The sequence below is a fragment of the Phaseolus vulgaris genome, chromosome 8, assembly GCF_051622355.1.
Source record: "Phaseolus vulgaris cultivar YP4 chromosome 8, ASM5162235v1, whole genome shotgun sequence".
NCBI lineage: Eukaryota > Viridiplantae > Streptophyta > Magnoliopsida > Fabales > Fabaceae > Phaseolus > Phaseolus vulgaris.
The window spans coordinates 58,430,552-58,446,859 of NC_143505.1; the positions used below are offsets into that span (position 1 = coordinate 58,430,552).

The 16,308-nt window shown below is 29.9% G+C and overlaps 1 protein-coding gene across 1 annotated transcript; it reads right to left on the minus strand.

Annotated features, from left to right (window-relative positions):
• Positions 1-323: 323 nt before the first annotated feature.
• Positions 324-5,134, minus strand: CICDH (cytosolic NADP+-dependent isocitrate dehydrogenase). Its single transcript, XM_068631599.2, has 16 exons — positions 4,890-5,134; positions 3,443-3,486; positions 3,230-3,339; positions 2,965-3,002; positions 2,768-2,845; positions 2,565-2,618; positions 2,382-2,483; positions 2,143-2,234; positions 1,941-2,044; positions 1,774-1,842; positions 1,576-1,691; positions 1,445-1,479; positions 1,152-1,294; positions 929-1,051; positions 733-827; positions 324-598 (listed from the first exon to the last, which is right to left on the minus strand). Exons 1-15 carry the CDS (start codon positions 4,936-4,938, stop codon positions 746-748), a joined length of 1,239 nt encoding a protein of 412 aa, XP_068487700.1. The 5' UTR covers positions 4,939-5,134; the 3' UTR covers positions 324-598; positions 733-745.
• Positions 5,135-16,308: the final 11,174 nt, after the last annotated feature.

Below are 16,308 nucleotides of genomic sequence, written 5' to 3' on the forward strand. Positions count from 1 at the left end.
AAACTAAAATCATTGCTCTCGCATTTACTTCCAATCAATACTTTAAAATCACGTTGATCCAAAATCAACTCCACAAAATCATTATAAGAATAGGATAGCACATACTAACTAGTTGAAATTAGAAAAATATAAGCATAGATAAATAACTAATTTGCCAAGCTTATTTTTCTATCTTTTAATTTCAAAATTAACATCAAAATAAGAAAGAGATTAATTAGGTTTTTCAAGAACTTGTATAGTTGCTGGCCATTCCGTAGTATTTTATTAAGGTGGAGCCACTTTGCCGGTCATGTTGTATTTATTTGCTGTGGTGAGCCACTATAAATTTGGAATGATGTTTACCTTTACTTTCTGCGGTGCCGTATATGCAGAAGAAGACAACAAAATCCATAATAAGTAAGGAAGTTGGAAGGGATGAGTTCAAAATCACAGGACAAATCAGTTCAAACAATACAGAGAAGAAGAAAAACCCGCAATTCCCAACCCACAAATGAAGTAAAAGCAGCCAAGGGTCAGTGCTTCTCTTCCTTCTCTTATTTCTTCAGAATAGAGAGTAGCACATGTTTGTTCCTTGTTGGTCTAGTCTTTTTCCGTCCGTCTGATAATGCCAAAAACAAAAGCAAAGAAAAACCAAAATAACCTTTTAGCTATGGAATATCACATGAGCCCATATTTGTAATTACAAGTTATCTTTAAAAAAAATAATAAGGAAGGATCCAAGAGACACTGTACCTTAAAATCAAGCCTATGCAGAAATCTTATCTCTAAGCTCGGCTGCCACGGCATCGATGAATTCCTCTGTGTTCAAATAGTGCTCTCTTGAAAGCCTACTTGCAAGAATTGAATAGTGAGTTTATTAATCATGTGAAGTAGAAAAGCAAATTACTTGGCCAATGTCGTCACAGAGCAACAATGGCACTTAACGTACTTGGATCCATGAAGAATAAGTGCCAAGTCCTTGGTCATCTTCCCAGCTTCTACTACTCCAATGCAAGCTGCCTCTAGCTTTTCAGTGAAATCCAATAGTTTAGCATTGTCATCCAGTTTTGCCCTGTCAACATAAAATTGTTCACATACAAGTAATAGTTTCTAACCATCAATTCAACGAATAAAGCTTTGCACTCCACTATGCAAGTGAGATAGTGACATACCTGTGGGCTAGACCTCTTGTCCAGGCAAAGATGGATGCTATGCTATTTGTGCTGGTTTCGCCTCCTTTCTGATGAACCCTAAAATGACGGGTAACTGTTCCATGGGCTGCTTCTGCTTCAATAGTCTTTCCGTCAGGACAAACCTGAACCCATGCCATCATGCAATAAGTATAAAAAATTATACACCAGGAACTCTCGTATTGCAAATTTTTTTATTTAACTTGATTTCATAATAAACAAATAATCCGGTTCAATTAATTAAATAATTCACAACAAAATGTAATTAAACCTACCAATACAGATGTCATCAAACCCAATGATCCAAAACCTACAAAGGGTGAATAGGTATTAGTTAAAGAAAAGAAACCCATGCAAATGAAGTTGCAAAAAGAAAGTGACTAGTAAATAAGCATATCAGACAAACCTTGAGCTAAGAAATCACTCTGCACATCACCATCATAGTTTTTGCATGCCCATACGTAACCTCCTTCACTCTTGAGGGCATAAGCCACCATATCATCAATGAGCCGATGCTCATACCTTCCAAATTCATCAGATAAATGTAAATAATAGCATAATATGGACTTTTCTTCCCTCGATACAAGAGTACTCATCCACTCACCATATACCAGCAGCCTCAAACTTTGATTTCCAGCTTGCCTCGTAAACTTCTTGAAATATGTCCTTGAATCTGCAGGCAGACAATATATTAATACAATCAAACAGGGGAACGGAGCAGTAAAAGTTTTTAAATATCATTAAATATTAAGTTAATAATGAATTGTATACCTTCCATCATATTTCTTAAGAATTGTATTTTTGGTACTAAGATAAAGTGGCCACTTTTTCTCTAAAGCAGTTGTCATAGAAGCCTCGGCAAAAGAACGAATAGACTGCATCACATAATAATAAAATTAGATAGAAGTTCGACAACTACTAGAAATCATTAAATATATCCAATCAAAGTGATATCAAACACTACAGAACCTACCTCATCAGTATTGTACATAGCTAAAGAAACGCCTCCTTCACCTTTAAAGTTAAAAACCTCTAATTCAGTCTTCTCACCTCCGCCTTCTGGAACTACAGAAGTATAGAAATCATAAAAATAATCTTTAGTAACAAAAATTAGGAACGATGAAAACTATGTCCCTGAGATGGGACAATGTCATTGAGTACAAGACAACTTCAGAACTAAGTACAGTTGTCTAAATCAAGTAAGAGGCATACCAAACACCAGCGTCAGCTTTCCAGCTCCTTTAATTACTGAGTCAGTAGCCCGATATTGGTCACCAAAAGCATGTCTTCCAATGCATATTGCCTTTGTCCAACCTGGTAAAGTGGTAATGTTGAGATATACACATCCCTCAATTTATCAGGAAGTAATTAAATATAATTGTTTAATATTAGTACCAGGAACAAGGCGCGGAATGTTTTTGCAAAGAATTGGTTCTCTGAAGACAGTACCTGAAAAGTTCCAAACAAACAACCAATAGAAAAAATATACACTGTTACCATCTACCACTTATTATCCACCAATGAGAGCCCAGAATATATAAATTCACTAGTATTTAACATTTAACAAAAAAAAAATCAGCGGAAGTAAGATGAGTTACCATTCAAAATGTTCCTAATTGTCCCATTTGGACTCTTCCACATTTGCTTCAGGCCAAACTCCTTCACACGAGCTTCATCTGTCATGTATAACACTAGTATAAGCTTCAACATCTACTATCAAGTGGAACACAATCATGCAGCATACACCAAACGAAGGTAAAAATTAAAAGAATATGTCAGGATTTGACTACCGAACCTGGAGTGATAGTTGCACACTTGATTGCTACATTGTATCTACATAACAGTACAACCATTAGATAAACCAGGATAAGTAACAACTATGCAAGAACACAAGTCTAAAAAGCATTTAACCACTCTAAATTCAACATTATGACACGAAAAAAATATTAAAATTAAAATACTGTTGTTCTACATATCACTGGCTATATAATCAAACTACACAAAAGGATTATCATATCCCTTTTGGTGGAGACGGTGTTCAAGGTATACAAATAACATACTTGAGAGTAGCTTCTGCGCTATCAGTTGTAACTTTATCATCGGTCTCATCACGGTATGGAAGACCAAGGTCATAATACTTTATGTCCAACTCCAAGAAAGGCAAAATGAGCTATCCCAGAAGAAATGATAGAAAAATATTAATATTACGAGCACTTTTCACAAGAAGAAAAAAAAGTGACGATTGCATTAACAGCAATGTGATGATAAATCACCTTGTCCTTGATTGACTTCCAGATAACCCTAGTCATTTCATCTCCTGGAATGCATTATCCACAAAAAGAAATATAAGATAAAGGTGAAGGAGCAAGATAAAGATTGACTGAACAGATAAACACAATCACCAAGATAAAGATTGACTGAACAGATAAACACAATCACCACGGAAATTTGTATTACACAAATCCAAAATCCTAAGTCGCTTTTAGAAATATTTTATATCTTAGTTTCTTTTTTCATTTTTAACTACAAAAATACCCCCTTATTTTCACTTTACTCTCCGTTTTCAAATGTTTTTTTTTACTAGAATAGAAACAGTAAAAACATTTTTTTATTGTTTTACTTTCGAGAACAGGAATCAAAACAGAACAGGTTTCTCAAATCAAAACAGAACAGGTTTAACAGTTTTCTCAAAGCAAAACAGAACAGTCTTTTCAAAGCAATCAGACTCCTAGTTTTCTACTTAGGGCGAAGGATAAAACTGAAAATGCCAGTATTTTGGTATTCCATAATTTGGGTATTTTAAATGAAATAGTTGCACTAACATCCCCTCATATTAGTTACTGATTATACTTACACATTGTCATTTACAGTTCTAACAGTTCAACAACTTCATTTTTAAAAATTACACATATTTCGCCTGCTTAACTGGCGGAATCATAAACAAATTCCCTTCAAAAATAAGGATCAATGGTAATGCAAATGTAATCAATGCCAAGGGAGGTTACTGTCATTTTTATTACCCCTTTCAATTAAGATACAGACCAGAAAACTTAATAAATCTAGCTCAATCACACAAGACAAACAAGCTAAGGCTGTCATCCCATATACTTCCGCAGAAAAGCACCTCAAGTTTTCAATAATTCAGCGAGTCCAACGATAACGTGCTTCCTTGGAACAACAACCCATAAAACCTATTTTTTTATTTTCCACAATCTAATTTTATTTATTTCACTAAAAAATAAGTCACAAATAGTAGTTCTTACAAAAACAGAACAGATCTCCACCAAAAAACAATTTTACAAAAGAACGGATCAAATCTCCGCTACAACGATAATGAAAACATCAGGATTCAATAAAACCGTTTTGTATAGTAATATTAAATATTAAATATCTAAAAACAATTTCAAGCCTTTTCAACCTCAACACACACACAAATATCTATTACGTCGTAAGGTTTTCCAATAATGAGAGAGAAGTATAGTGGCCCACAGAACAAATCACAAGCAAAATATATAATTGAAGAGCAGTGAGGGGAAACACATCGACACGACAAGACACACCACGCGAAAAGAAATTTAAGCAATAATCACAGAGAGAATAAATAGATGAAACGTAAAAAGGTAAAATAAAAAGAGAAAAACTGGATGAAATGAAAGAAAGAAAAAAGAAATAAGAGATCGGATCGGATCGGAAAAAGAATAAGAAGTTGAAGAAACGGACCATCCATCTCGACGATAGGATTGGCGACGTTGATCTTCTGGAACGCCATGGCGGAGTTTCTGATCTGAGAAGAAGAGAACTAAAGAAGAAGGTTAGGTGAGAAATGAGTGATGTGAAGAGATAGAGTTTAGCAAAACCAAGTGAGTTGCTGCTATTGCCGCACTGTATAGTAGAATGGTGGTATAAGTAATGTTTTCGCAGCCCCACCTACTTCTGCGCATTTACTATTTTAAATGTCAATAGATAATTATTCTTAAAATTAGTTTCTTTAAAATCAAATAAAAAATTAGAGATCAAATCAAATATTTTTATAAATTAATTAATCTAATTTTTAAATACCTTTTTACGTAAATGTTTCTATTGGTCCAAGTGGTCCTTATATGTATGTATCCAATGCAAGGGCGTCTTTTTCTTTACCCACCCCCATGTGTATGAGTTATATGTATGTACCTAATCCAATTCAAGGAGATATGATTTGTTTGGATTAAAGATTGAATTTGAAGGAGTGGATTTTAGATAATTTGAATGAAAAATGTGAAAAAAATAGAGTGTTTAGATTAAAATAAATAGAAAAAAAAATATAGAAAAAAATTTACAAAAATTTTGTAGTAATATAAAAGAAGTGTAATTGGAATTATATTTTTTTAATTAATAAAAATGTAAGTTTATACATTTGTCTTTTTATTTAAAAATTGTTGAAAAAATAATTTGATTTATTTATTTTTGGATTATAAATTTTTGAATTAAAATATTATTTTTGGTAATTGAAACATTATTATCGATATTGTGTTAGAGTTAACTTTGAAAAAAATATAAATGATGTAAAATTTTCAGACCATGTTTATGAGTGTCAGAAACTTTATTCAGAAAAAGTTGTAATTATGGATTATTTATTTCTGAATTATAGTTGTATGCAATTAAAAGATTATTTTTTGTACTGTGTTGGAGCAGATTATTTTTTATACGGTGTTGGAACTATAATTTTATAAAGGAACAAATTATTTATGAAATAAATATTAATGCAGTAAATTATAATGTATTAAAGTGAAATTCATGAATAAAGTTTGTGCATAACAAATATTAAACGTACAATATAAAAAAAAACATGAAATAAATAATAATAATGTTTTGAAAAATTATATAAATGATACATTGAAATATTTATTATTCAAAAGAGTCTTTGAAAGTTCTTAATTTGTTTTTGCATGTTGTCAATGCGATCAACCATGTCGAAGTGTGTTCATGTTGAGGTTCATAATCCGGATGGATTCCTGCTACTCAAATTTTGTGGTGACATTGTAAAGTGATCATGAGGCACATTGCCATTAACATGTTCCTCTGGGAATGGCTGGGTTGACGTCATCTATCTCTATCATCCTCCTGGTCATCCCTTTTATGTTCTCAGACACTATGTACTTGATGGATATTTAACTTTTTCATTGTTTTTTTTTCTTCAAAAAAGTGGTATCATCCAAGATTCATACATAATTCTAGGGATAAATCGATTTCACATGTTGTCATAAATCATGAGATCAACATGGCATATGAGAGAGATATGTTGTTGTCCCTATATTTTACCATGTGTTGCATTATGTAATATGGCCAATTAATCAAAATATTATTCTTTATTACCATAGCATGAAAACATCTTTGTGTTGCAATTGAGAATATTTATTACGTTGAGTACACAAAATGTAAACAAACCGGTAGTGAAGTAGTTTGCCATTCACTAACAGAACACTAACATTCCTGACATTATGAGTCTCCATCCCTGGATTAACATGCTTGCTAATGTTGTGTCACGGTTGTAGTTCAGGTGCTCATGGGGGGTTGCACCATTTATTTGAAGTCCCTGCTAATTCAATTTAGCCAATGACATCCAATTTGGAGGTTGTATATAATCCTTTTGTTTGCATAAAAAGCATGAATATCTTAGCATTAGAAATTGTTCAGTCCTTGACGTTCCAAATAATTTTAGAACTCAAATCCTGCTTCTTTAAAGAACCCGAAATGCATGACCTTAGGGGGACACGATTGATATGTGAGCAAAGCCCGTCTCAAACTCAAGCATATAGTCTCAGTTAGAAAAATGGCGAGATTAAGGACGTCCTTAATACCAAGAATTAGTGCATCGGAAACTGAATCATGAGTAAGGGGTTTTCCCTTTCCTGCACTATCTTTTCATAGATGAAGACATCGTTTATACAAAACTCATATAATATTCATAATTGCACTCAGTGAACATTTCCATAAAATTTGTTGATAACAACCAAAACAACCATAAAGCATAAAATAGATAATAAATAGTAGCATGAAATATTCGAATACTCATATTGGTTTAAACAAAATTGAATTAAAGCATATTTAAATAAAAAAATTGCATACAATTTGTGTCATAAATAACATTACAAATCTAAAAACAAAAACATATATGCATAATAAAATACAACAAGGTTGTACATAGTTCAAGAATTTGTAGTCATTATCTTCATGAACTTTCTCATTCGTCGCTTGAGAGACAGTCCAAATAGTTGTTTCACTACATTAGGATTACCACATAGGAAGTCCTAACAATTATCCAACATATCTTAATCATGTATGTTCATCTTCACTAACATTTCCCATATATCAGATTCAGAGTACTGGAAAGTCTATGTATGACGAAGTGTGCGCATGTGTCAACAAAATATTACATTTTATTCTTCCTCTGCAACAACATGGCGTCCTTTATATTGTAGATTTTCTATTGTGGCATTAGCCACTTGCTGTGATGACAAAGTGAAAACCTCAAATGAAATGGCTTGTGCTCAGTAATATGACATAACTTATCTGATTGATCTCTACCCCTCCCAAGGATATTGGTTAATCCTTCAAACCTTGTATTAAGCATTTCCAATTGCAAATCAATGACGTCCACCATGGGGACTTTTCTTTTTAAACCCCTAGAAGAAGAAGTATAATCTTATGGCTGGGATGGCTGAGGTGGCATCGATGGGTGTCAGACTAGGGTTAAGGTTATATGAGTCGACATTAGGCATAGGTTAGCAAGGAGTTTCCCATTGGGAGGAATCAATTTTGGTCTCCTATAGGATGTAGTCCATAGTGTAATGGTTAAGATATTCATTAAAATGATGGAATTGAGTTCAACCTACTGACTGTTGTGTTGTTTTCCCACCCTGAGCAGTAGCACGATCAAGTCCCCATAAGTCCTTCATCAAGTTGTAGTGCCTAATGGGATTAATGCGCCACTTTACAGTTGAGGGCTTTGCATGTTCATCAATGAAAAGAAATACATTGATATTCATAGTTACTACTTCATGTATACGATAAGTCAACATCAGGTTGAATATGTTAGTTGTATCAAAACATCCCACACTTCATCCCCAACCTCGAAAATTTTTGAGTTTTGATTTCAAGCAAAACCACTCAGTCCACTAAATAGATCATTGATCTCACGTCATTTGTCCTTAAGGCTTTTCTGCCTGTCCTAGATCATCTAACTGCTCTCAATACAGATACCCAATTGTGCCTCATGGACCATGGCAGTTATGAGTCAGAAATCCATGTCCATAGTCCATTTTTGGTGTTCACGGATACCTGCAAATGACTTTGGAGCAATACCTTTCCTGCGATCCATGATAAAATAAAAAAGGTTAAACTTTTGCAATAAAATAAATAGTTCCATATGTTGATATTAACAAAGGTCGGATGTCATCATTAAATCATCATTTTTTTCTTACAACAATATAAATATAAGTTAATGGATGTTACATACAAATAATTATTACAATAAGTTGTCCACATTTCATTTACTATACTATCCCTAATTTGTGACCCCGACTTGTAGTCATTCTCACAAATTTGTGAGTGTGACACGTCTATATCTCCTTCAATCAAATAATGATCAACTTCTTCCAGCAACTACCTCACCACAATCACAAACTACAACACCACATACCATTTATCTAAATTATAAGATTATTCATTCATGATATAGATAAATTAATGAAGTTATAACTAAAGAAACCAACATATGTATAGATAAATTAACGAAGTTATAACCAAAGAAACTCAACCTGCAACACCACATTATTCGTTCATCTAACATTGATTCTCCTAGGCAAAATATCGATTTTTACCAAAAAAATATAGGCATAATTAATTTTGCGTATAGGATAGTCGACTATCTCTACATGCGAAACTGATTCTAAGCTGAGACAACATCAATTGTATGTGAAAAAACATGTTGATAATCAATTTCCATTTCATAAAAATCGGTTATGTGTATTTATTTGAAGACATGGTTCTTACCTGAGACACGACGAAAGAAGACGAAACCACCACGAAGGAAGTAAACCACCCATCATCGACCACCACACCGAGCACCACCAACAACCAAACACCACACGAACCACCACCGCACACCACTCCAACAACAACAAACTCCCCCAACTCAGAGCATTCACAACTCACCTTCTCCCTTAACTCAGAGCATTCACAACTTACTTTCTCCCTTAACTCAGAGCATTCACAACTCACCTCCCCTCCCACTATTTATCACGGTGTATTAACTTAACCATAACTACACAGTCAAACCATTGCACGATCAAACGCTCAAGAATCTTTGTTGCATGACGGGAATCTTTGTTGTTGCATGGACACGAATCTAACTATTGCATGAGACACTCATTTTAAAAAGTAAAGATAACATGGCAAAGGTTGTCTATTGTGTAATCTTTCTTCGCAAATCATCTCACACACATGATAATGGAAAATATAAAAAAAAATCTTAATTTGATTCTCTTATACATTTTATTATATATTTTAATTTTTTTTACATTTAATTTTATATTTTAATATTTATTTTCATTATTATATACACGTAATTATAAAATATTTGGGACTCACTAATCCCTTATCTTATAATGCTCCGCCTGTACATTTATGAATATTGTTGGCTCTAAACTATTTAATAAGGATAAATTTTTCAACTTTATGTTTAGTATTGAAATTATATATAGTCATCTACTACCAGTGTTTGAGACGGTCTGATGATAACAAGTGTGCATATGTAAGCACGTGTTCCAGATTTGTCTACCAAACACTGTCTAGTGTTTCTAATAATTAAAGTTTCAAGTCTAGTAAACCCTCCAATTATCTAAGATATCTAATATCTTAGCTATCTCCTATTATACTTATAATTTATATATAAAGTATTGCTTAACACTATGTGTACATTGTTTAACTATATGATCTGTATTCGTTCTTGTAAAATCATTTTTTTCTCATTTTTTTCTTTTATTGTTTTTTCTTTTATTGTTGGAAAGCCAACAATATTTTTAAATGTATTTTTTTAATAATACTGAAAACAATATTTGTTCTATCTAGTTAATCATGCTAATTCTTCTTCAAACCAATCATCAAATAAATAAATAAGTGTGCAGAACATTAAAGTCTTAAAACTTCAATATTATGCTCTAACAGTAAAAAGGGAAATTAATAAAAAGTATAATATTATATATAACATTAAAAATAATGTATATATATATAAAAAAAAAGAGAGAGGGAGAGAGAGAATGGGGTAGGTTTGGGTCAAAGTGGTATTATAATATATTCATTGATTTTAGGTAGTTTCGCGTCCTGGTCATGTGGGTTTATTCCTACCTATTATTATGAATATTTTATGCTGATAGGACAGAACGGATATGTTTAGGGAAAAGTATAAAAAATCTGCAATTCTTTCTAGAAATTAAAAAAATAGAAAAAAAAATATTATGAAAATATGTAAGTTACGATAGAGAAGGACGATTTTGAATTTTTTATGAAGAAATGTTATGATACAGAAAATATTGTGAAAAAATTGTTATATTTATACTTTCTTGAAATTTAGATTAAAGTAGTTTATGAGAGTACTGTAACACCCCATAATTTACATATAACTATTACAATACTGGTTCTACATATTTCTATACAAGCTTACAGTTTTTCAAAACATTCCTAATACGGGATTAGGACATATGGAAATACAAATATTTACAATATAAGTTTAAACCCTAAACCCTAAACCCTAAGACACATGTAAGATCATCTGCTCGTGTACGTAGTACAGTCATCACAGTTCAAACACAGCAAAAAAAAGCAAGGGTAAGCTAGTGAAAATAGAATTTTATAATATACGCAATTAAATCAAAAGAGAAAACCAAGTTACATGAACAATTTCTCAAATTATACAATCTTCTTCAAATCCCAACATTAAAACAATCACATAGATCTCACATGAATCTACACATCCAAGATATTCAACAAACAACGTCTTCCGGAAGACCCGTATTAAGTAAGTCCTACTAGAGACTAACACCTGATCCAAAGATTACCAGCGAATCCAACAGAAAGGATCAGGGTAAGTTCAATACAACCCGTGCATCTCATATGTCACGGTGTGCATGAACTCCCCCAATCAGCTTCTCACCACCTGATATCTTAGTCTATGTGACTTAGATCATCAGTGAAGTTCATTGATTACCACATAGGCATCAATACTTAATACACAACAAACATCAGCCCATACATTATCTCAAATGTATGAATTCAATTCCATATCATTCTGTCATACAATATCATTCAAAAAGTTATGCACAATATTCAAAAGTTTATTTGACATAAAAAAATACACTTTAATACTAAATCATCAAAACCCAATATTTCTACAAATTTAAATAATATATAAACAAACAACCCAATATAAATAAACACACAACATCCCTGCAAGAGAAATTGAATATTGGGACCACGTCCCTTCCGCATTCAGATCTTCTATCCTAGTTCGCTATTAAAAATTAAATTTAGCTTCCCTTACCTCAATTGTTTGCTTTCCAAGCAACTTTTAGAATTTTATTCCCCACCGTTTGGATAAGCTTCAAGATTTACGGGCCTAATGCAAATTATTCAAACATAACAGAATTTCAGTATATAGTAGAATAAGTTGAGAGGATTAAACTTCTCAACTGACCCCACCAAGATTGATGACTAAATCCTAAGGAAAAACCTAGAACAAAGGATATTTAGAGTAAAAATGAACTTACTCTGTTTGAAAATCTGATCGGGTAGAAATGTTCCTTAACTCGCCAGCTACAATGTGGTATGATCAGATTCTAAAATAGATGAAGATTGGGAAAGAAATTAAGAGAGAGGGAGAGAATAGAATTGGAAAGAGAGAGAAATGGAGATAAGAAGAAAAAGAAGAAGAGGAACTGTGCGTGGGGTCTCTGTTTCTGCTTCTTCTTTTTTTAAAAGGAAAAGTTGTTGTTACAAGTACAATTTTATTATTTTTAAAAAAAAAACTTGTTTTTTGTTTTTAAAAAAATTATAATAATTAATTTGATAAATTTTATAAAATTAAGAAAAAATGAATTATTTTTTAATTAGAAATTTAATTTAAAAATGATGTTAAAACTTAAAACCTTATTCTTAACCGAAAATGTAAATTAAAAATATAAAAAATATCTAAAAAATATTAAAAAACAAAAATTATTAGTAAATAGTTGATTTTTTGAAATTTTGGTTTGTCTATCATCTTCATCTCATTTTGAATAATTTTCATTTTTAACACATTTAAATCCAAATTCTTTATTATTCAAATTTTTAATAATTTAATTAATTATTATAATTTTAAAAAACAAAGTAAACAATTTTTTAAAAGTAAAACTGAAGTACAACTCGTACCACTAAAGTCATTACAATTTTTTTTCGTACAAAAATCATGATATGGATACACAATTTCTTCACAGTCCTTTTCAAATTCATATTTATCACATTTTACACATTTTAATAATTTTTATTTTTGTGCTTTTGCCGGTGTGTCTACTTATATAGTTATTATATAATAAGAAATTATTAAAAAAGTAATTAAACTGATTTTTCAATTGGGCTCTTTCTCAATGTCTTATAAAGGCAAAAAAAAAAGACATTTCACATAATTTTAAAAAGTAAGTAAAAATATACACTGAAATTGTTTATATTTTTATTAAAAAACTTACTGTTTTACTTTTATTAAGAGTTTCAAAGTTTTTAAGGATTCTGAACTGTTATTAAGAGTTTCTAATTATTAAGAAAAAACAAATGTTAACTATTTTTGGTGATTTTAATACTAATATTTAGTTAGTAACATCTTACACGTTTGTTAGTGCATGTACTATACTTTTTAAATATCTACTCAATTTTAAAAATAATAATACTTATTTAACTAAAATAAAACTTTAACAAAAAAAAAATCAATACAATATCTGAATTAGAGTGAATAGATAAAAACAAACACATTAGATTATCAATAGCACGTAGTATCATGACAAGTCTGGATTGTGCAGAGAAAACAAAAAAAAAATGAAGAAGGCAATGATTCAGCTGCGTCTACTCCTACTTAACTCCCAGAAAAATCATTCAATGTTTTTTAACACCGTTTTTTTATGGGAATAAAATTTAAAATGATGTTGAACTTTTTCTTTGATTTTAATTTATTATGAATAATCTAAAATTTTGAAGTTAATTAATTCTAAGGCTCACTAGTGTTTTCATTATTTATTTATTTTAAATATAAGCAAAATGATTAATGTTTATTCTTTTCTAGATTAAAAATTTGAAAAGTACTTCATTAACGTGTAATATTTGTCCACCTCTACTAAGAACAGTTGATCTTAGAGTATTCAAAGCAATGATTGTACTGTTTTTTTTTCCTGCCACGTGTTTTATGTTTGAGTTGGTTCATTGATTCAAAGTTAATTTTGTCTGAATCTTGCAATTGTCATGGTTCAACGAAATTTCATGGACTATGCATATGATGACGTTAACTTTGAGAGAAATTACAATTATATATTGGAATTAATTAATTAATTAAATTCTGTATTTCTTCAATTTAAATCAACTTAGTCAAGATTGAATAGTAGTATATTAAGATGTGAATGATAGTTTTAAAAGTAGTTGATATTGATGAGGAAAAGGAGGACCCATGATCAACTTTTCTTTTGTCCTGTCCGGTTTTAAATGTCAATGGTCAAATAGTATTATCTCACGTCTAATGTTTGCTAGATAACAAGGCAAAGACAACAATAATATATGACATAAATAATAATAATAATAATAAAATATAAATATAAGTACTTATGAATTATATACACGCTGAATTTGACTCAAAGATCTACATGTTATATTATCTTCATGGTATTGTCTCTCAAGTTATATTAATAACAAATATGTTTTCTTATATGATCAGGTACATTCGTAATCGTATGAAAGAATTAATCAATACATCAATCAAAAATTTCAAAACAATGTTATCACATCATCTTCACATCCAAGTCGTTTAACTAAGGTATTATTTAAGATTAAACTAACTTTTTTTTACCTGTTTAGTTGTTCAACACATAACCAAAATTTTCAACTTCATAGAATTCACATGGTTAAAAATGTACACAAAAGTCTTAATCAATTATTTAAACATACTTTGTGATAATGGACTAAAAGAGAATCATCATAATTTTAAAAACATCATATGAAAAAGATCTCCTTTCTATAAGTGTAATTTTTTTAAAACTAATTGAAGAAAAATGGTAGAGAGAAACTTACTATAAAATAGAATATGATAAGGTAAACTTCTTTTTTACCCACCACGATGATTATCTTTAGAATGATGTAGAAATTTATTAGACTTTTAGAGAAAATCATAGAAAAAAATAATAAAGAGTTTTAAAGAGATAATACTTATTTTGAAATGAAAATTAAATAATTAATTTATACTATATATAAATCTTACATTTTAATAATAAAATGTTCACATTTTATCTGAATTATATCATTTTTATTCTTAAATATTTTTCTACATTCTAGTTGAATTTGTAATAAATTATATTTTTGTTTTGATAATTCTTTTAGACTGATTAATGAAACATAAATGCTTACTAAAATTAGAATAAAACCTTGGTTAAAAATATAAAAATTATATAACTAATTTCATAAATATTATAAATCATGTGAAGTAGTATAAAAAATGTAAGTTTTGTCAAATATGTCCGCAAAATATATAAATTTAAGAACAAAATGATGGATATTGACACAACGATCTTCTAAAATAGGTCTGCTAATTTATAATTTATGTTTTTACGGATAATTAGTCTTGATTAGGTAAGATTTTGACTAAATAGTTACTCTTCTTAATTTAAAACATTTATTATAATTTTCATTTTTGGTAGGTGACGGATTTGAAAATTATAATAATAGGCATACTCATATACTCAAGTGCTTATTTAAATATTTATTATTTTTTTTAGAAAATAATTAATCATAAAAATAAAATATTAAAAATTTAATGATAAACGAGCATACATTTTCCTTTTTTAATAGAAAATAAAGAAAAATTGTAATTGTGTAATTTTAAAATAAAATAACAATTAAACTGAAAATATTTTAATAACTTAAAATGGAAATAAATATAGAATCAATACGATCATTATATATATATATATATATGACAATTTAATTGTATATATTTTAAGGACAATATTAGTTATATATTTTAATCTACAAAACTTAAATTCTAATAAACTATTTGTTGATATTTTAGAGACTAGATACGAAAGACGATAAAGTTTAAATAACTAAATATATATATATATAGCTTATTAATTAAAATTAATTAAACAATCAATAAAAATAATTAAAATTGAATTATCTAAACCTAATTAAGAAGATAAAAAACGCTTTAAACTCCTTATAAAAACATAATAAAATTTGATCATCGACTACTTAAATGTATTATCCAAACTCATTCCCTACTATGATTTTTTTAGAGTAATCATTCAACCTAAACCATTTGGATGATCATTACGAGACCCTCATCCAATAAAAAAAAAAAAGAATTTAATTAAAAGTAATTAACCAAGTTTTCTTGATCATCGAGAAAGTCAATAATAGTAAAAATAATAATTAAAGAGCAATGAATTTCTATACATGAATTTAAAGTTTCACTATACAGAACCAGATCGATAATTTTTGCTGCCACTTAAATCAATTAGATTTTAAAGTGAATTAGTCAATCATGTTTTTTTTTTTTCTTTCCCTTTCTTGAATATTTTTTTATTTAGGTGGGGCCTCTTCGATCTATGTTTGTTAATGGATAGAGATTCGAGAATGGTAGGGTAGTACATTTAAGAATGGGTTGTCCAAGCACCTACCCCTCATGGCTCCTCCCATATGCAACCCTTTTAATATATACTGTATTATCATAATATTTTATACTTATATAAATTTTTACCAATAAAATATCTGAAGACACGATTGATGAGAACATTTTTTTTTATAAATAACTTAATTATTTTTTTATTTTTTTATATCATCAATTATTAATGAATTTGAACTGGAAGACACTTTT